The 22,114-nt window shown below is 47.7% G+C and overlaps 1 protein-coding gene across 1 annotated transcript; it reads left to right on the top strand.

Moving 5' to 3' along the window:
• Positions 1-3,646: 3,646 nt before the first annotated feature.
• On the top strand, positions 3,647-15,759 carry AMIGO2 (adhesion molecule with Ig like domain 2). The gene is made up of 2 exons (XM_069629870.1): positions 3,647-4,291; positions 11,441-15,759. The coding sequence occupies exon 2, from the start codon at positions 11,577-11,579 to the stop codon at positions 13,137-13,139; it is 1,563 nt and encodes a 520-aa protein (XP_069485971.1). The 5' UTR covers positions 3,647-4,291; positions 11,441-11,576; the 3' UTR covers positions 13,140-15,759.
• The last annotated feature ends 6,355 nt before the right edge of the window (positions 15,760-22,114 follow it).

The raw sequence follows: 22,114 nt of genomic DNA, 5'->3' as shown, positions 1-22,114 counted from the left end.
AGCCCCCGTCACCAAGACTTGGGAGAAGCCATTGTCTAGTGAGGTGTCTCTGCCTGTGTAGCCCCCGCCACTAAGACTTGTGAGAAGCCATCGTCTAGTGAGGTGTCTCTGCCTGTGTAGCCCCCGCCACCAAGACTTGCGAGAAGCAATCATCTAGTGAGGTGTCGCTGCCAGTGTAGCCCCCGCCACCAAGACTTGCGAGCAGCCATCGTCTAGTGAGGTGTCGCTGCCAGTGTAGCCCCTGCCACCAAGACTTTCGAGAAGGCATCATCTAGTGAGGTGTCTCTGCCTGTGTAGCCCCCGCCACCAAGACTTGTGGGAAGCCATCATCTAGCGAGGTGTCTCTCGTCTACTGAGGTGTCTCTGCCTGTGTAGTACCACCATCAAGACTTGTGAGAAGGCATCGTCTAGTGGGGGCTCTCCTGGGGTGGACTGGAAACTAAAAGAGGCCCTGGAAATAATTACTGGGAACTAAAAGAGGCCCTGGAAATAATTAATGGGAACTAAAAGAGGCCCTGGAAATAATGTTCAAAGTGGCCCCTCATGACACATTTTCAGCAAGCCCAGCCCTTTTCCTATGAGAACATTTGGAAATAACACATAAAAGAGGCCGAGGGTGCAGAGGCCAACCAGGAAATCTCCAGAATTACCCATAGGCCAGTCCATCCCTGGGCGTCTCTGCCTGTATAGCCCCACCACCAAAACTTGTGAGAAGCCATCGTCTAGTGAGGTGTCTCTCTGCCTGTGAAGCCCCCTCCACCAAGACTTGTGAGAAGCCATCCCCTAGTGAGGTGTCTCTGCCTGTGTAGCCCCCGCTACCAAGACTTGAGAGAAGCCATTGCCTAGTGAGGTGTCTCTCTGCCTGTGAAGCCCCCTCCACCAAGACTTGTGAGAAGCCATCCCCTAGTGAGGTGTCTCCGTCTGTGTAGCCCCCGCCACCAACACTTGTGAGAAGCCATCGTCTAGTGAGGTGTCTCTGCCAGTGAAGCCCCCACCACCAAGACTTGTGAGAAGCCATCGTCTAGTGAGGTGTCTCTGCCTGTGTAGCCCCCGCCACCAAGACTTGTGAGAAGCCATCGTCTAGTGAGGTGTCTCTGCCAGTGAAGCCCCCACCACCAAGACTTGTGAGAAGCCATTGTCTAGTGAGGTGTCTCTGCCTGTGTAGCCCCCGCCACCAAGACTTGTGAGAAGCCATCGTCTAGTGACATGTCTCTGCCAGTGAAGCCCCTGCTACCAAGACTTGTGAGAAGCTATCGTCTAGTGAGGTGTCTCTGCCAGTTTAGCCCCCGCCACCAAGACTTGGGGGCAGCCATCGTCTAGTGAGGCGCCTCTGCCAGTGTAGCCCCCACCACCAAGACTTGTGAGAAGCCATCGTCTAGTGAGGTGTCTCTGCCAGTGAAGCCCCTGCTACCAAGACTTGTGAGAAGCCATCGTCTAGTGAGGTGTCTCTGCCAGTGAAGCCCCCGCTACCAAGACTTGTGAGAAGCCATCGTCTAGTGAGGTGTCTCTGCCTGTGAAGCCCCCACTACCAAGACTTGTGAGAAGCCATTGTCTAGTGAGGTTTCTCTGCCTGTGAAGCCCCCGCCACCAAGACTTGCGAGAAGGCATTGTCTAGTGAGGTGTCTCTGCCTGTGTAGCCCCCACCACCAAGACTTGTGAGAAGCCATTGTCTAGTGTGGTGTCTCTCGTCTACTGAGGTGTCTCTGCCTGTGTAACTCTGACCATCAAGACTTGTGAGAAGGCATCGTCTAGTGGGGCGTCTCTGCCTGTGTAGCCCTGCCACCAAGACTTGCGAGAAGCCATCGTCTAGTGACGTGTCTCTGTCTGTGTAGCCCCCGCCACCAAGACTTGTGAGAAGCCCTCATCTAGTGAGGGGTCTCTGCCTGTGTGGCCCCGCCAGCAAGACTTGCGAGAAGCCATCAGATAGTGCGGTGTCTCTGCCAGTGTAGCCCCCGCCACCAAGACTTGTGAGAAACCATCGTCTAGTGAGGTGTCTCTGCCTGTGTAGCCCCCACCACCAAGACTTGCGAGAAGCCATCGTCTAGTGAGGTGTCTCTGCCTGTGTAGCTCCCGCCACCAAGACTTGTGAGAAGCCATCGTCTAGTGAGGTGTCTCTGCCAATGAAACCCCGCTACCAAGATCTGCGAGAAGACATCGCCTAGTGAGGTGTCTCTGCCAGTGTAGCCCCCGCCACCAAGACTTGGGGGCAGCCATCGTCTACTAAGGTGTCTCTGCCAGTGTAGTCCCCGCCACCAAAACTTGTGAGAAGTCATCATCTGGTGATGTGTCTCTCTGCCTGTGAAGCCCCCACCACCAAGACTTGTGAGAAGCCATCATCCAGTGAGGTGTCTCTTCCAGTGTAGCCCCCGCCACCAAGACTTGTGAGAAGCCATCGTCTAGTGAGGTGTCTCTGCCAGTGTAGCCCCCGCCACCAAGACTTCTGAGAAGCCATCGTCTAGTGAGGTGTCTCTGCCTGTGTAGCCCCCGCCACCAAGACTTGCGAGAAGCAATCGTCTAGTGAGGTGTCGCTGCCAGTGGAGCCCCCGCCACCAAGACTTGCAAGCAGCCATCTTCTAGTGAGGTGTCGCTGCCAGTGTAGCCCCCGCCACCAAGACTTGTGAGAAGCCATCGTCTAGTGTTGTGTCTCTGCCTGTGTAGCCCTCGCCACCAAGACTTGTGAGAAGCCATCGTCTAGTGTGGTGTCGCTGCCAGTGTAGCCCCCGTCACCAAGACTTGGGAGAAGCCATCGTCTAGTGAGGTGTCTCTGCCTGTGTAGCCCCCGCCACCAAGACTTGCAAGAAGCCATTGTCTAGTGAGGTGTCTCTGCCTGTGTAGCCCCCGCCACCAAGACTTGCGAGAAGGCATCGTCTAGTGAGGTGTCTCTGCCTGTGCAGCCCCCGCCACCTAGACTTGGGAGAAGCCATCGTCTAGTGAGGTGTCTCTGCCTGTGTAGCCCCCGCCACCAAGACTTGCGAGAAGCCATCATCTAGCGAGGTGTCTCTGCCTGTGTAGCCCCCGCCAGCAAGACTTGGGAGAAGGCATCGTCTAGCGAGGTGTCTCTGCCTGTGAAACCCCCGCTACCAAGACTTGCGAGAAGCCATCGTCTAGTGAGGTGTCTCTGCCTGTGTTGCCCCCGCTACCAAGACTTGGGAGAAGCCATCGTCTAGTGAGGTGTCTCTGCCTGTGAAGCCCCCGCTACCAAGACTTGCGAGAAGCCATCGTCTAGTGAGGTGACTCTGCCTGTGTAGCCCTCGCCACCAAGACTTGTGAGAAGCCATCGTCTAGTGAGGTGTTTCTGCCAGTGCAGCTCCCGCCACCAACACTTGCGAGAAGGCATCGTCTAGTGAGGTGGCCCAGACTTGAGAGCAGCCATCGTCTAGTGAGGTGTCTGTCTGTGCAGCCCCCATCCCAGACTTGAGAGCAGCCATCGTCTAGTGAGGTGTCTGTCTGTGCAGCCCCCATCCCAGACTTGAGGTGTCTGTCTGTGCAGCCCCCATCCCAGACTTGAGAGCAGCTATCATGTAATGAGGATACTGGCTGTGCAGCCTCCACCTCCCAGATCTCCCTGTGAAGCCCGCACCGCAAGGCTGGCGAGCAGCCATCGTTCAGTGAGGTGTCTGCCTGTGCAGGACTTGAGGGGAGACATCTGGAAGGAGGGCTGCCTGTCTGGAGCTGCCTGGACCCTTCCGGGGAGGGGCTCTCCACTGGTCCCCGCCCAGCGCCTCTCCACGCCCAGCACTCGCCCCTCCGCCGTCAGAGCAGGAGGCAGGCAGCTTCGCGAAGCCTGGGCAAGCCTCCGAACTCACTGCGCTGCTGGGGCTGAGCACCAGGACAGAAGAGGCTGCTCATCCGCACAGAGGAGGCTGAGGACACCGACAGAGGAGGCAGACAGGAGAGCATGCCTCCAGCCCGGAGGAGGCTGATGCACCCGTGCATTTGCGGGTGAAGGGGGTGCATGCACGGAGCCTCAGGCCCCCACGTGTAGCAGCCCGTGCAGAGCTGGCTGAGGACCAGCGCAGAAGCAGCACCGTGTGCACGGCACGGGAGTGCGCCTGTGGAGGAGATTGGGAGGGGCTCATCCAGAGGACTCGCATGGGCACCCCTGCGTGAGAGGGATGGCCGGCAGAGAGGCAGCAGGACTGCCCTCGGCACCACCCCAGCCCGGAGCTCCGCGGAGCAGCAGCCCAGCAGAGCAGGAGCGCGGGTCCGCCAGCCAATAGGAGCAGCCCGACTGCGCACCCTGCCCGCTGCCATGGGCTAGGAGACCCCGAGCACCCCCTGAAACAGCCAGGTACCCGTGCTGTTGCTGCTAGAATGCACATTGAAACGCTTGCACAGGTGCATATGCACTTACAGGCCACCTGTGTACTTACATGCACGCACTCAAACGCACACTGATGATCACGCATACACACCCATGTTAATACATGACCACCGGTATAATGACACCTACCTGTGCATTTGCAGAAACACATACACACCGATATAATGTATACATACGTCACCCACATGGCCTCCGATGCTCTTTCAGACACGTTTCTGCACCTGCGTGCTCACCGATGTGTTTACATCCACACACAGCATGCCGTGCTCCCTCTCTCTCGCTCTCTCTCTCACACACGTACACACACACGCGCGCCAGTGCATTTACATCTACATGCATTTACTCATTTGATTACACAGCCACGCACTGATGCAGGTACATGCACACCAATGCACGCCCACCCCGATTTACACACATCTAATGTGATCAGATGCACACTGGTGTGCCCGCACGAAACACTGCACTTGCATACCCAACAACACACTTTACACACGCTCGCGGGTGGACCCACGCCACATTACTTGCACACACGCAAACTCACTCATATGTAGTTATTGCAGCCAGGGACGTATGCCTTGATGCAAACAAGTGTACGTACGTCATGCACACGTATGTACGGGCACCACCGCAGGCATATACTCGCCAATGGATGTATTGATGTGCAAGTACTCAACCCATACATTCGCTGTACTCGCATACACATGCTGCACGTACATGCATACTAATGACCTGCATACACATTGCACTTGCATGCAGACTGCACAACTCCTCGTTGACATATGCTTCTTATTATGCGTAGGAATACTCCCCTGTACATTCACAAACATATATACTTGACTAGCGCGCGCGCGCGCACGCACGCACGCACACACACACACACACTTTCGCGCGCGCTCTCTCTCTCTCTCTCTCTCTCTCTCTCTCCCTCTCTCTCTCTTAAATTCACAATAGTACTACTGGCTTTAAGTACATACAATTACATACACGGTATTGTAAATTCACGATGATCCAAGCACACGCATGTTTGGGTGGATGCATGTATATGCACGTGCCGGGTTTCATGCAGTGGGACGCTTCCTGAGAATCAACCGAGCTTTGTTCAGCAAGGAGGTACAGTGACTGGCTATAATATCATGGGCACAGCTAAACGGATAGACTAGTGAGAGCACCCTTGGAAGGGACTGGCACGGGGATACCAAGGCTTAGATGCAGGGGGTACAGTGACTGGCTATAATATCATGGGCACAGCTAAAAGGATAGACTAGTGAGGGCACCCTTGGAAGGGACTGGCAAGGGGATACCAAGGGTTAGATGCAGGGGGTACAGTGACTGGCTATAATAACATGGGCACAGTTAGGATAGAATTTCGAAGGCACCCTTGGAAGGTACTGAAGAGGGAGGTACAGTGACTGGCTATAATATCATGGGCACAGCTAAAAGGATAGACTAGTGAGGGCACCCTTGGAAGGGACTGGCAAGGGGATACCAAGTGTTAGATGCAGGGGGTACAGTGACTGGCTATAATAACATGGGCACAGTTAGGATAGAATTTCGAAGGCACCCTTGGAAGGTACTGAAGAGGGAGGTACAGTGACTAGCTGTAATATCATGGGCACAGCTAAAAGGATAGACTTGTGAGGGCACCCTTGGAAGGGACTGGCAAGGGGATACCAAGGGTTAGATGCAGGGGGCACAGTGACTGGCTATAATAACATGGGCACAGTTAGGATATAATTTCGAAGGCACCCCTGGAAGGTACTGAAGTGGGGATATCAAGGAGTACAGAGACAGACTATGATTACATGGGAACAGTTCAAAGGAAATACTTTTTTGGGGCACCCTTGGAAGGTACTGAAGAGGGGATGCCAAGGGTTAGATGCATGGGGTAGAGTGACTGGCTATAATAACATGGGCACAGTTAGGATAGCATTTCGAAGGCACCCTTGGGAGGTACTGAAGAGGGGGGTACAGTGACTGGCTATAATATCATGGGCACAGCTAAAAGGATAGACTAGTGAGGGCACCCTTCGAAGGGACTGGCAAGGGGATACCAAGGGTTAGATGCAGGGGGTACAGTGACAGGCTATAGTAACATGGGCACAGTTAAAAGGAAATAATGTTTTGGGGCACCTTTGGAAGGTACTGAGGACGGATACCAAGGGGTACAGTGACAGGCTATGATTACATGGGTACAGTTAGAAGGAATTACTTTTTGTGGGCACCCTTGGAAGGTACTGAGGAGGGATACCAGGAGATACAGTGACTGGCTATAATCACATGGGCACAGTTAAAAGGAAATACTTTTTTGGGGCGCCCTTGGAAGGTAATGAAGAGGGGATGCCAAGGGTTAGATGCATGGGGTAGAGTGACTGGCTATAATAACATGGGCACAGTTAGGATAGAATTTTGAAGGCACCCTTGGAAGGTACTGAAGAGGGGGTACAGTGACTGGCTATAATATCATGGGCATAGCTAAAAGGATAGACTAGTGAGGGCACCCTTGGAAGGGACTGGCAAGGGGATACCAAGGGTTAGATGCAGAGGGTACAGTGACAGGCTATAATAACATGGGCACAGTTAAAAGGAAATACTTTTTTGGGGCACCCTTGGAAGGTACTGAGGACGGATACCAAGGGGTACAGTGACAGGCTATGATTACATGGGTACAGTTAGAAGGAATTACTTTTTGTGGGCACCCTTGGAAGGTACTGAGGAGGGATACCAGGGGATACAGTGACTGGCTATAATCACATGGGCACACTTAGAAGGATAGGCAACTGATGGTACACTTGGAAGCCCTGGGTGGGGGGATACAGAGATTTATAGGAAGGGGTGCGCTTAGAAAGATAGCCTATTGAGGGCACACTTGGAAGGACATGGGGAGCGGAATTGAAGATGGTTTCATAGGCACTAAAGTGCATACATACACACTATTCTACTTATCTACACATGCTTACTACTTACACACATATACACTGCTGTACTAGAGGCACTCTGTAATACCTGCATGTGCTGTCTATGGAAGTACACGATTCTGGATTTTCACACCTATTTTCACTACTTATACACACACACACCACCATAACCATTGTACTTACACATGTAGCAATGCCATTACATACTTAGACGTCCTACTTACACATTCACTGTTTTACAAACACGCACACTAATGTACTTACATGCGTGCACATTAAATTGCATCCACACATTCATGTATTACTTCCATGCTGCCAACGATTTTTGATCTGTATGTATCTGGGAGCGATGATGTTTTGGGTGTCATTATGAGCTTAGCATGTTTAATTACTGAATCTTATAATTGGTGAGGCTGAGTCCTTCCAGCTCTCACCCCCACCCCCGTTATATTGAGCCTGGACACATCTCCGCCAAATTCGAAGGCACGTCCTGGTTGCCATTTAACTGGAGTTGCTCAGCTTTTGAAGAATTGTCATGTGATTCTTTCTGACAACACTTACACATTATTTTTATTTTGTATTATTGTGATATTGTTCATCCTGTGAACTATTCACAACAAAAAAGATTACAGAAAAAAACAAAGAATTATAAAACATCATAAATCATGCATCATCTTTTAGAAAAGGAAAAAAGATAGAAAAGGAGTTGTTGAAAGCATAGGAAATTCATCATTTAGTTAAATTCATAACAATATACAATTCAGATTGGTGTAATGTTGATGTCTGCAAGTGACTTCATTAAAAGATGGAAGGAACAGTTCTACCAAGAGGCGCAGTGCTGCAAAGCGCCAAGTATTTGCTCTGCTCGCTCAGACTTTGAGCCATACCTTCTCACTTGATAAAAGTCTAAAGTCGTTAATCAAGGGTACCAAAGACACATTGACGACGAGTTACTTACTCTTCACATTCAAGAAGTACATGAAGTCATGTTTCGATTTGATTGGAATCACCACACTTACAACACATTCTCAGATCTCTGTTTGGTTTAAATCTAGCCCCAGAACCTAATTTGTATGGAACAGATTCAGTCACATTCTCAAAAATTGAGGACGCCAAATGGCGCTGGGGAATTTGACTATGTAATCTGGCACTGTGTTTAATTTATGATTTCTTGGCCACACAGATCTGCGGAACCGTTTAGAAGATCTCACTACTTCAATTGTGACTATCCAGTCATGATCCCAGATCCTTTTTCTCAGTTTAGAGATGTCTGTTAACAACATCTCCAATGACGCACCCATTTGTTCCAAGGGGGAGAAGCATGAAGACACCAACTCATTGAATATTTCATTAGATCGATGATCCACGAGGGGTTTAAAAGCACAACAGTTTTCAGAAGCGTTACTAATTTTGGAACGTTGATGACATTTCCCAGTTATAGATGGCTGCAGAGTTACCAAGCTAAATTCATATCTAATGATGCAGTTTGGAACTCCCTTAGGTAGATTAAGGACACGGTTCCAAAAAGTGCCTTCCAGGCGAGCCCGATTGAAGTTCTCCTTAAGTGTCACAACATCAGCCCCGTAGCTTATAATGAGCAACACTTTCTTCTCATGAATTTCTAAAACTGGAATAAAAGATCATTGACATTACTTTTCATTGATGACCGCAGATTGAGCAGCAAGACAACAGGCTTTAGATTTTAAAACTTGAAACAATTCTGTTTTATGGATCCCAGTAAAAAGATAAAAGTATAAGTACACACAAGCATGCACTCTTTCAAGTGCTACATTTTTCAAGTACCATTTAAGTTTAAAATCCAACTTTTTTCTTCGTGCTTTAAAAACAAAGATTTAAAAAAAAATAATAATAATTTTTCTGTGCGTAACACTGCAAGACCCTAATTCGTGCTGAGGGCCAATTGGCATGAAGGTCTGGAAGAGCCAGGTCATCTGCATATAGCAGCCAAGTAATCACAGAGAAGCCAAGGTGGGGAGGAAATGAGCGACACTGCAGTAACCTCTCTCCAAAGTCTGAAATAAAAGCACCTCCCCCCATTTGAGACCTCAATCAGTTGCAATGGCTGAAGAGAGTAGACCCTGTCTATTTAATTGAACCGTAGCAGCGGTGTTAGAATAGAGAGCCACAATCATATTTGGACGATCCACTGGGCAACCCCAAGTCAGAAGATTATACCACAGGAGTGTCGGGGCAAACCTCAGACCTCTCTGCTCAAAATAAGCACACCTCTCAAGAAGTGAGTGCACGTTTGTCGGTAAAGCAAGTTTATTGTATATAAATGGCCGAGTGGTGCTAGACGGCTCCTTAGAGACTGACTTCACCCAATTCTTCTTGAAACACACAATTGTTACACATTATATGCATTGTTGCAACATTTAACACACTTCCCATATTTCGTTACAAAGTCACACCGCCCCCCCACAAATATGATCGGCTGTCCCTATACAAGGAAATCTAAACCCCCTATGTTCCCACACTCTTATTGGATGCATACACATAAACGCCACCCCCTTCAATATACATTTACATCAGCTCATATTTACAAGTACAGCCTCTTTTGGGCTTTTTCAATAGTTGATCATGACATCAGAACATAATTACTGATTCACATGCAGGAATCCTATTTCAAGTTCCATATGGTCAGGGGCCTCTAACCCCGGGTGTGATGCACATGGCTTTTACAACAACACCTCACCAATATGAGGTGGGAGGGAAGTAAACATGTTTTCTTTGAACCTGCAATAAATATCTTATCTACCCAGACTTACTGGCCTCCCCTGGTATTTCTCATTTCATGCTAATCTATTGCAACTGCCATTTCAGCCCACATGGCCTCTCGCCCACATCCTAGTCATCATCCGAGAACCTAATTGAAATCCATGTGCCACCCCTGCCCTTAAGCACCTCTTGCATCTGGTTTATTAACTGGCACCAAGTTGACCCTGCCATGTGGCCGGACTTCCCTGGTCACTGAATAACAAGCTCCGATGTTCTCAGGACAATTATATCCCTTATCCACAACAGCACCAAGTCATGAACCTATGACCCACTAGCGCTTCATTTTGTCCTGACTTCGAATGAACATTTGATACTATCACAGCTGGGCAATTGCAGTTAGCTAGATACGTACGAGACTGCAACATCGCAATAACATTGCGTCTACCCCCATAACCGATATGGCGTGCACAATGGCAACGTTTCTTTCATATTGAGACCACTATCGACCATCCAAACAGGAGCTCCCGGTTCACACTGTCAAATGCCATTGAATAATCGATAGTCTATAAAACAGTATACACAATTTGCCATATTTGAAATCTGTGGGATTGGAACCCCCCAAATTGTGCACTTAATCATACTGCACTTGTACATGACATGGCTTCCCTACATATCAACATTTGAGATTACGCAACTAGGAGATTATGTAGTAGAAGGTTTGGTCTGTCTCCATTGTCCCATGGGCAAGAAATGTGTTTGCTCATGGGACAATTTACACTTTGGGAGGGGGTGAAATGACAAATTGTTTAGAATTTGCAACAGAAAAAAGGGTCACCATCCTCAACGGTAGAGTTGACATGTATTGATATATTTTATGATGTTGAAAAAAGCAATGTTAATGGAATACACACAATTTCTTTCTTTCTTTCTTTCTTTCTTTCTTTCTTTCTTTCTTTCTTTCTTTCTTTCTTTCTTTCTTTCTTTCTTTCTTTCTTTCTTTCTTTCTTTCTTTCTTTCTTTCTTTCTTTCTTTCCGGTGTGCTGCTCCAAAAAACCTAGGCAAAAAAAAACAGGACATCGAGTTCAATACAAAGGTTTGACATACGTACAAGAAACAGGAAGCATGGGATGAGGTTACCTGTCCAGGTAGTCTGCTTAGCTACAGGTGGTATCAGAGATATGAGCCGACAGTTGGGTTACGTAGTGTGGTGGATGATTTTGCTAAGGCACAACCTCTCGCAGGACCAAGGCAGGCAGATGTGAGATAATCAGGTAATGACAAAATGTGCCCAGGGATCGGAAGTGCTACTCCTAAGGTATAAGTGCGCTAGCGTCAAGTATAGGAGCCATGGGGGGAGGGAAGGTTATTTGATAAATGTACGCAGGAATATCTGAGTTAGATCTTCTGTTCACAAAGCCATACCTTCAGATACCTTGTGAACATCTTTGATTTTGTTTTTCAGATGCATGGGAGCCCTGAAGGGAGGGCAGCCAAAAATGCTACCACCGCATCTGCTTCATATGGCGGTGGCCATCGATAACTGCACATGAACATTCTGTGGACAGAAGCACAGGAAAGTGGCCATCAGACCAGCCATAATGTCTTTGAGCTGCCGGACCTTTACAACTCTACTTGTGATCTTCAAGGTGCGGTGTATACGCTTTGGATGCCTTCTTCTTATCGCCTTCAGCATCTGCGGAGGTGTTTCTGGGGCATGCCCCCCAGCTTGCATTTGTGCCAGCGACATTGTCAGTTGCACCAGCAAGAACCTCTCTATGGTCCCCCGTTCCCTGTTTAAGTTCATCAAAAGGTTGGATTTGAGCTACAACAAAATTGGCTTCCTGGATCCAGACTGGGTCCCGATCCTCTTTGACAAGCTCAACAGTTTGATCCTCAACCATAACACTGTCAGCAGCATCTCCACCGGAAGCTTTGCCTCAACTCCTAACTTGAAGTATCTCGACCTGTCTTCAAACCACCTAAGGATACTAAGCAACCCCGTTTTCCAAGAACTGAAGTCGCTGGAGGTTCTCCTGCTCTACAACAACCAACTCACGCACATCGATTCCGGGGCTTTTGGGGGATTGCACAAACTTCAGAAGTTGTATTTAAGTCGTAACAATATTGCCCACTTCCCAATTGAATTGTACGCTGGCAGGATGAAGCTACCAGAGCTCATGCTGTTGGATATGTCCTACAACCAATTGCACGAGGTGCCGGTGCAGCAAATCAGCATCGCGCCCGCCTGGCAGCTCAGTGGGATCTACCTGCACGGAAACCCTTTCGCCTGCGATTGCTCGTTTAACTACATGCTCAACTTTTGGTTTCACAGACACTTCAGCCCAGTGGTGGATTTCAAAAATGAGTACACCTGTTTCATCCAGCCAGATGCTAAAAATCCCACAAAACTGCCTCTAATCCAGGAAAACTTTATGAATTGCTCGGACAGTACGATCAATAGCTCTTTCCATGCCTTCGGGTTTGTGTATGAAGCTCAGATCGGCACACGGTTGGTGGTCCACTGTGACAGCAAAATCATCGACACCAGCACCCTTTTCGTGTGGGTGAGCCCAGACAGCAGGTTGCTGGAGCCCGAATCCAGCACAGCCAATTTCCAGGTCTTCTACAACGGCAGCCTGGAGATCAAAGAGGCGCAGTACGAAGATTCTGGGGTGTATTCCTGCATTGCGATGAACAAGAGGAAATTGCTGAACGAGACCATAGACATCCGTATCACAGTGAGCAACTTCACAACCGGGAGATCCCACGCCCACGAGGCTTTCAACACAGCCTTCACCACACTGGCTGCCTGCGTGGTCAGCATCATCCTGGTCCTTCTCTATCTCTACCTGACGCCGTGCCGCTGCAGGTGTAGAAGCAAACAGCAGCCAAAGAAGCCAGGCCAGAGCAGTGCCCACTCCTCCATCCTCAGTGCCACTCCGCCTCACGAGGCCCCAGCTGAGAGGAAGTCCAGCACGGGCAAGAGGGTGGTCTTCCTGGAGCCCACCAAGGAGCTAATGCATGGGCAGAACGGCAAGGTGCGGCTCTACCCCTGTGACCACCTCATTGCTGAGAGCATCCTGAAGCCCAACAGAGTCAAGTTGGACTCAGACTCGGTCAGCTCTGTGTTCTCGGATGCGCCCTTCATGCCACCCGTTTAACGCGTGGTGCCGGGGATCTACTTTAAGGGATGTCACTATCGCATGTTGATGAAGCCTACAGTGATATGCGACAAACACTAGTGGAGCCTGAACGCAAGGGGTCAAATCTGTGCAGTGACATAAAATCTTGCTACGCAAAGGCACCTCTAGGCACCTTAAAGTTGGCCTTGCCTTGCGTGTTGAATATACTCCCGCGTCAGCTGTGGCACGATTGCCCAAGAACTTCCAACACAGCCAAGTAGTCCTCAACTCAAAGGAACACACTTTCATGTCACATCATTTATTTTTCTGTGAAAAGCAAGCAGAACACCAGGAAGTTTAAAATCTGTAATTCTGGGTAGTAAGTCAAAATAGGCCTAGCCGTGCTACCCGTCTCACCGATCGTTCCCGTTTTAGGGAAAATCACATACGTTTCAGCGGGACTGTAAGAGGTCTCTGTTCTGACGACAGTGCCCCACTCACATCCAAGCTCTTGTGTATGTTTTTTATACTTTCTCTTCTAGTGTACAGAAACACAGTTAGTGTGCCTTTTTAAAGACAACAAAGGTGGGATTGCAATCAAATCAAAACATTCCTAAAATAATGATAATTCGTTATTCATATAGCACTTTGACCCAAAGCGCTTTACATAGCACTTATTTACATACATTATTATCACCCAATCAAAATTGGTACTCACTTTATCGACCTCAGAAGGATGAAAAGCTGAGTCAACCATGCTGGGATTTGAACCTGCAACCTGCAGATCTAACACAGATCACAGCAATGAACACTTAGCCCATTGAGCCATCTCACTGGCCTTTTCCCTGATGATTTGAACCATTTTTCCATCATAAACTGAAAGCAGCTAGCACTGAAACTGACATGCGCTTGATAGCCAATGTTTTTTTTTCTGTGCATGTGCCAAGTGTGCAGGAAAAATGTGCGCAGATCAATCCTAAAAAAACCTTTCATGCCACCGTCACCTGACAGGCATATCCCGCACCCACGTGGGTTCATCGTGTCAATCAATGCCTACCTGGCACTAAAATATAAGGTAGCTCTCAAAATTAGGCTTTTTCAAAAACATTTTCAAAAACACCTGACCCAGAAATTATCCCAATGGATGCACAGACTGCAACTCACAGTACTGCGCTACTGTTAAAAGATGGCAGCCCAAACGCTGGCCGCCCACACCCTGTACAGCGCTCCACTCCACCCTTGAGCTAAGTCTGTGCTGTAAACAATGAAAAAAACAACGTAAGGGGCAGGCTTGCGGGACTCACGGTTAGCCCCTCCCTGCTTCTTCACACATGGCCCCTGTGCGGAGTAAGTGAGGTGTGTACAAACCACACCTGGGCGCTGTGTGCAATGGGCACCTTGGTTATTGCAGCCGACTTTCAGCATTTATTGTGAATTGGTCCCCGGCCCTCCACACGCCCTCAGGCATAATGATGTGTCTGTGGGCATAGGAAGGTCACGTGATTAGTAGCTAAAGTGCCAACATTCAGTGCTAGACTGGCAACCAAAAGTGGCCCTGAAAATGTAGGTCCATATTATACCCTGCGAGCAAGCACAACCACTCTAAGCAGGGTTTGGCGGGTTTTACGAGAACATTTGGAAACATTGGGTGCAAATATTGACTTTAAAGCGCTTTTGACCATATGAGCAGTTAAATATAATAACAAAAAATGACACAACATTTGCTAAGAATGACATACTAAAAACTTTATAATAAAACTTTTACTGAAAAAAATATGGGGTCGAGGAGAGATCGAAGAAGGGAAACGGGACGCATAGGAGAGAGGGTAAGAGGAGCAGAAAACCAGAGTGCCCACACAAAAGAGGCCCACGGGGTAGAGGTCCACTGGGAAATCTCCATAGCTCCCTGTTGGCCAGTCCATCTCTGCCGTTATTGAGAGCATAATCCCCTGCCTCCCTACTTGACCAAGTTGTTTGATTCTGGGCAATTCACATCACCTCCGCGGCTTTCTAGAAGTGTTGGACTACAAATCCCATGATCCTTCACCATTTACTGTGCTGGTAAGGGGCTGATGGGAGCCTTAGTCCAAAACATTAGGCAAGCCAAAAGGTGCAGACTCCTGAAATAAAGAAACTGCCTGGCATTGTACATTGATTGCATGCTGCTATCAGGAAAGATAGGACACCCCATTTCACATGCTTTCCGGGTTCTGTCTCTCAGTTTGACCGTACGGGTCTGGATTAAAGGTAATCGCAATCCCTCGATTTATCAAATGATTATGCGTGTATGATTTCCACTGCTCTGTGCCCTCAACAGATACCACTTAGTAAGGGACCTGCACAGAGTATCCTGGTACTTCCAACCTGCACACACCAACACAGCAGAATGCCATCCGGCCTTACCCTTCTCTGCCAACCGACCATACCCACCTCCCTCTCTTTCAGATCTGCCAGCGTGCCGGAAGACCATGCAAACATCTGGCGTGCGTGGTATGAATCCAAAATATAAGGGGTAAGGACCCTCTTTTTTAATATGGGGGGCCTATGTCATGAGGGTATGTAACAGTTTATAGAACACAAGGACATAGGCTACCCCATCCTGTTTGACACTGGCCGGTGGTGTTTATAGCACAATGTGACCGATAATATCATTAGATCTGTACATGAAATAGAGAGCACCAAGTATACATTTACACATTTAACACATTTTATTATCTGTTGTGGTCTAAAAAGCCTGGTGAGGCTGTTATACAAACAAGATCAATTTTGAACCCATCATTCATGGGAGTTTATTCAAATTGTATAATTTTCAATATTCATATACACGGTTCACAATTTGCACTGTGGGGGTTAGTACTGGTCGTGACGTAGAATGCGGTTTTTATAACCAAAACATCTGTCTAGTGGACACTTGTGGTGGTACAATTTGTATAAACTCCCATGAATGATGGGTTCAAAATTGATCTTGTTTGTATAACGGCCTCACCAGGCTTTTTAGACCACAACAGATAATAAAATGTGTTAATTGTGTAAATGTATACTTGGTGCTCTCTATTTCATGTACAGATCTAATGATATGATCGGTCACATTGTGCTATAAACACCACCGGCCAGTGTCAAAGAGGCGGGGTAGCCTATGTCCGTGCATGGTATGACTCCCAGTAGCATAACATAACACTGTGGGCCCCATGCTCAAAAGTGCAAACCTATGCTACGTTATAGTATAGCATCATGTCTGAAGCAGGGCACCATCTGTCATTGTCGTTGTCGTCTTTTGGCACTTCCACAAATTGAGGTAAGATGAGGGCAGAACATATTATACTCAGTTAATCTTTCATAACACGCATAACACCAGAAACCAGTTTCTAAGCGCGGGACCGTTATTCGAACTTGTGTTGCTCTGCGTTGTCTTGCTTCCATGACAAAAGTGTGGCCCCCATGCTATCTCGTGCCATGTTATGATTACAATGTTCGATCTTAAGCGATGGTGAAAGCAACACCAAAAGTTCCAGCATGCAAAGGGAAAAACAAAAGTGGGTGACTTCCACTCAGCTGGCAGGAAGCCTCGCGAGATAAATGCACAAGACAGAAAGGGTGTGATTTACAACCCGAAAGTAGAACAGTAGCAAATACAGCAGCGCCAGGCGGAATGTGTTCCCGCAACTGGTTGCAAAATGCTCCTTTTTCTCATTCCAAAATCGTGCACGGTGCAGAAGCGCAGATCATGGCCAGAGAGTGGCCAAACACTTGTGTATAGGCGGGTTATAAATGCCATATCATATCATGGTGTGTCCTTGTGACACGGCCATGTTGTATCTGCAAATAGGGTGCAATCAGTGTAGTACCTCCCTGACACATTCACACAACTGAGCAACATGCTAAGCACCAGCTTAAGTTCTGCACATTCTGCTCTGGTTTTTCTTTGCGAGTGAATTAGCAGTATTTCTCTCACTCCAAGTACAAACGTTTTTTTCTTCTTCTGGTAGTCCATGTAGAGCACGTTTTGTGAATCTGGACCAACTTCCTGTCTCTTCTGTAGGCTGCCTGGCCTGGGTGCCCAGTATGTTCAGCTTGTGTTTCCCGTCCCCTTTCTATGTCCTGTCTGTTTCCGCCTGTCTGCTGATTTCTTGAGATTTCCAAGCTGTAATGCGACTCTCTGAGCACAGTCTGTGTGTCTTCTGTCGGCCATGATGGAACCCCCACCCTTGCACAATCCAGACAGTAGAAAATGGCACCTCAATCTTTCCTTCAAAGATTCTAGTCGCCTCCTTACTTTGTTGAAACACCACTTCCTTGGAAAATGTTAGAGATAGCACAATTACTGCTTCAGAGTTACTCCAGACTTACTCTATGTTTGTTCCGTGAGTAACCAAAACTTGATCAAATCGACGCATTGGTTGCACCAAGGTGCAGGCAACCCTTATTTAAGCGACCAGTGCTTCACTCGTAACCTAGTCACCCAATCAAAAAAGAGACAGGTTTTTTTACTAGTGGAGCCTGAATCGCCAGCTGGTCCCATGTCATCAGAAGAACCTTTACACAATACTAGCTTTTTAGCCAACATCCTGTTGCATTATGGGACTTATAGTTTCACAGCTTCCTTTAGAAAAAATGAGTAATATGGTACTACAAATCCCAGAATGCAAAGCACTGTTGGGGAAAAAGACAGGACTGCTTAACAGTGTCGCCACGTGGAGACAATGGACCAGGTGTTTATGGAAATAGAGGATGCTGGGTAATACAGGTCTCGGGAGAATAGCTCAGGGAAAACGCGCTCGCCTTGGAAGCAAGACAACAGGAAGCAACAAAGGTTCGGTCCCCGGGTCCGCGCTTTAAAACCTCTGGGTATTAAGCGCGCTATAAATAACCAATTACAGCTGGGGAGGGGCAATCACATTTCCCCACCTCCTGTACATAGCAATGAATCTTTGTAGCATTGGGTGGCATAGGATCCGAACTTGGAGACCTGTGAAAGAAGGGTGATGTAGAAGGAGGCTATGGAGAAGGGGTGCAGAGGCTTACAGACAGGGATACTGGGTCGGTGAGGTTCTGCAGCTGTGCTTTCGCTGAAGCCAAGTTTTTGTCATGTTCCAACTATCTGACCCCATGTTGCATCTGTAACCCCCCACACCTCTCATTCTTCTGTCCCATGGCATGCTACCAGTTTCCCAGCAGGGAGGGTCTTCATGCTAACCTCTCTTCAGCCATCCCACAGCTGTTGTTCATTTTTGGAATCGCAGAAGCAGCTATATTGAGCTCACTAGGCTGAGCTGGAAAAAATGAGCTGTAAACAGCACATGTTACAGATTCCAAGTGGGACTTAAAATTGGCATGGAGCCAGCGTGTGATGAGTGTACTCGTTATGCCGCCCCTGAAGTGCACTTACATCCACTGGAGAATCGTGGTGGGTACATTTCCAGGGGTACCTTTCGGTGACAGATGTGCAAAGTTTCTTTCTTCTTATTTCTTTTTAGTTGGGAGCAAAGGCAATTCTTTACATATTGCACAAATGACACCACTATCATTTCGTCATTTGTTGGTCAATTGCACTAGAAAAACAATCATTTCACTGTTTGCAAGGCTCCTTTTCCAAAAGTGCAAGTAAATGGCACTGCTGCTATGCGATGCTGTCCTGCAGTCTCATTAGCAAATTCAATTCTTTCTGAGACCCTGTAAAACATGCCAAACCCTTCCTACAGTTTTTCTGATGTTGCATTCATCGATTAAGTGAATGCGTTGGCATGTGTGGTCCATTCGTGATTTTCATTGGTAGGGATTTTATTGCGTGCACAGAAGTGTCCAGATCCAGAACTCCCATGATGCCTCACCACCGACGATGTTGTACGGGGCTGAGGGGAGTTGTAGGCCAAAGCGGGGTGACACGGCTGCTATCGCTAGATTCCGAACGCCACTGTGCCTAACAGTCCTGTCACAAGCATCCAGGCACTGTGGCAATGTCTCTGGGACGTGGCCAGCCGGGGCCGTGCCCCGACAGTCTCCAAAAAGGGCCCCCGGTCCTACCACAGCATTGGCGGGAAACATTATCCCGCCGCAGCCGCAGCTGTGGCAGGAGATGCACCCGCCATTAAGTCAGGCAAGCTGACAGAAGTGCCAGCCAGCCACAGCGTTGCTGTGGCTGGCTGGCTGGCACTTCTGTTAATCACTGTAACCAGAGGAAGTTACTGTCCCTTTGTTTCCCCTGGTCGCTGAGGCGTCTTTAACCCTCTGCGAACCTGGGGACTCCGTGCTGATTTCTGTGTTTATAAAAGATGGCTTGAATTGTGTACTTTTGAAGCCATCTTTTATAAACATAGAAATGTTTAAACAAGATGGCTTCAAAGGTACACAAAACATAAGCTACGCACACAAATGCACACAAATGCATACATGCATTTTTATATTTGTTTGCATATCATACTGTTGTTTGTGTACTTTTTGGGCCACGCCCCCATCCCGCAAGCCACGCCCCCAAATGAGACCCCCCCCCGCAAATTCTTACCCCACTTAAAGCCCTGGATGTCACCATTGTGTGATCACCCACTGGCATTGTGTGGCTATTGTAGAGAGAGTGGCCACATTATAATGCAACACTGGACAGTCTACCATCACTCAAACGAAATGCGAATTGAGCTAATGTAAGTGAACTGTTTATTCATTGCAGATCATGGTTTTATGGACAGAGGTCCATATACCACGTTTTTAGGTTTCAATTCTTAGGAAACTGCTGCTGCATTCACACGCAATGTGCTATATATATATTTTTTTAACTAAAACAAATGCCCTCTTTTGCTAACACAATGATACTCTGGCCTGTTCGCTGGCACACATGCATGGGGGCATAGGAAGAAGTGCCGTGTGACGGTCGCCGCACACTGCAAGCAAGGCTACGCGGGATCCCTACTGCAGCAGAATATTAGCTCATAAAGGCGAGTCATTACACGTGCAGGTGGTCTGCAACCTGCCGCTCTCCAGATGTTTTGGGCTACAGCCCCCATGATCCCTCACCTGCGGTTACGCCGGGCTGGGTTAATGAGAATTGTAGTCCCAAACATCCAATGAGCCAAAGTTTGCAGACCCCTGCTAGAGATGCAAGCATTCCAACTTCTGTTCAGTTTCACGAACCTGTTTATTACGTTGCTTGATGGAGATGCAACATTGTTACATTGTTTTGCTGTTATTTCGTAGTAACAGTGCAGAGGCACGACCCTGATGCCCTTGGGTCTGGCGCGCATTACAAATAATCAAACAAACAAACAAACAAACCTTACTTCAGGTCAGCCAGTTAAATTTTGCACGCTAGCGGCCTGACTCACAGAAGCGTTTTATAATGGCGCAGTCTCATAGGAAAACGTTCTGTGAATCAGGCTCTATAAACAGAGTTTTCTTCAGTAAAAAGAAAAACACTCTTTCTTGGCAGACAACATTACGTTTTATTGTCCTTGTTTTTGGCTATTCACGTGCAATTGTGTTGAGGAGAGAACACCGCCAAGTTGTTGGAAAGCTGATACAACAAATGTGAACGCTTAAAAAAAGAGGAGGGCCATCCATACAGTGGCAAAGACATAATGTCCGAGTCATTGGACTACAAAAATACACTTTGCACAGTTCCATGAATTAGGGATTGTGTAGGCAGAGCGAAGTCACATTTCAGCAGAGCAGAAAATTCCATGAATCGGGCCCATCATGCGACCTCTGAGTCTCCGGATGTCTTTGAGTACAACTCCCATCAGCCTTCACTAGCATAGTCAATATTGAGGGAGCATAGGTGTTGTCGTGCAAAACATCTGGAGAGTCGCAGGTTGTAGATCCGTCCTTTGGAGTGACACAGGTGTGTGAAAACACAGATATTAGTCCATGCGAGAGCCCTTTCTTGCTTGCAAAGTGCAACAGCAATCAATTCCCGCACAGGCTGTCCCAGACCCTCCCCCCACCCCCGCAAATGTACGTATCTTCAGTGCGGCTAGGAGTTCTCAAGAAGATAAGCAAATTAGCTTTGTCGCTACTTCTTCTTGCTAATATTGATGTATCCCAACCGCAGAACAAAAATAATGCATAGCTAATTATTAGACTAACCCACATTTCTTTGCGGGTGTCAAATTTGATCTTCAGTAGTCCAGACCCCTTATTTATAAATGTCTAAGGACAATTGAAGCTGATGGAGGAAAACATGCTCAATGTGAAACTAACTAAATTACTTCCTCTTGACCAGCACTTCTCCGGGCCCCGCAAGGAACATAGTTCAACATCTGCCTGGTTGCCTAACTTTCTTCCCTTTCTAGCCCCCCCCCCCATCCATTGCCCCTCACCCACCCTCTGGCAATTGACAGTATCACGCTGTGGTAGGGGGACATGCTTGAGCAGACACACAGTACATACAGGTGCTCTTTAGCCCTTCGGTCCTCTGTATGAGCTCCAATGTCCTGGGAGGATAGGACAACAGCAACGTGCTTGCCTTGGAAGCAAGATGACACGAAGCAACACAGGTTCAATCCCCAGGTCCGTGGTTAGAAACCTCTGGGTATTAAGCGCGTTATAAATAACCTATCATGTCAATGTCCTAAAAGCTGTTTTTGATCTGCTCTAATTTTCCATATGAATGTAAACACTTATTATAGGGGAGTAAAAGACCATCTTATAAGCAAGGTTTTAGGTAAATATGTATTTGACTAAACTGTAACATTCATCACATTGACACTGACTCTTTCTAGATAGACCTAGTGGTAGAAAGACTGTTCCAGATACTATGTGTAGGCAATGGCCTGGTTATTTCCCAGAATGCATAGCACACTGTTTACCAATAGAGTGCTGTATGTCCACAGGCTTAATAACCACTTTCTTTCATTTTTAGGTTCCCTGTTTAGCTAAAGGAAAGGTGTTTAAACATTTAATTAGAGACACTTGTTGCCAACAGTGAGAACCTTTAGAGGGATATAAGCAATATAGACATATCGTAGGCTGTAGTTTGTATGTAACGCTGGTCTGTGTGTGTGTAATTTGTGTATGCTTACAATTGC

The sequence above is a fragment of the Ambystoma mexicanum genome, chromosome 12, assembly GCF_040938575.1.
Source record: "Ambystoma mexicanum isolate Mex_15411 chromosome 12, UKY_AmexF1_1, whole genome shotgun sequence".
Classification (NCBI taxonomy): Eukaryota; Metazoa; Chordata; class Amphibia; order Caudata; family Ambystomatidae; genus Ambystoma; species Ambystoma mexicanum.
Note: the sequence above shows the minus strand (reverse complement) of the source record. Positions and strands in the feature narration are given on the sequence as shown.

Bases quoted from the DNA above. Each gene is read 5' to 3' on its own strand.
- AMIGO2 (XM_069629870.1), top strand. From the start codon at position 11,577: ATGTCTTTGAGCTGCCGGACCTTTACAACTCTACTTGTGATCTTCAAG.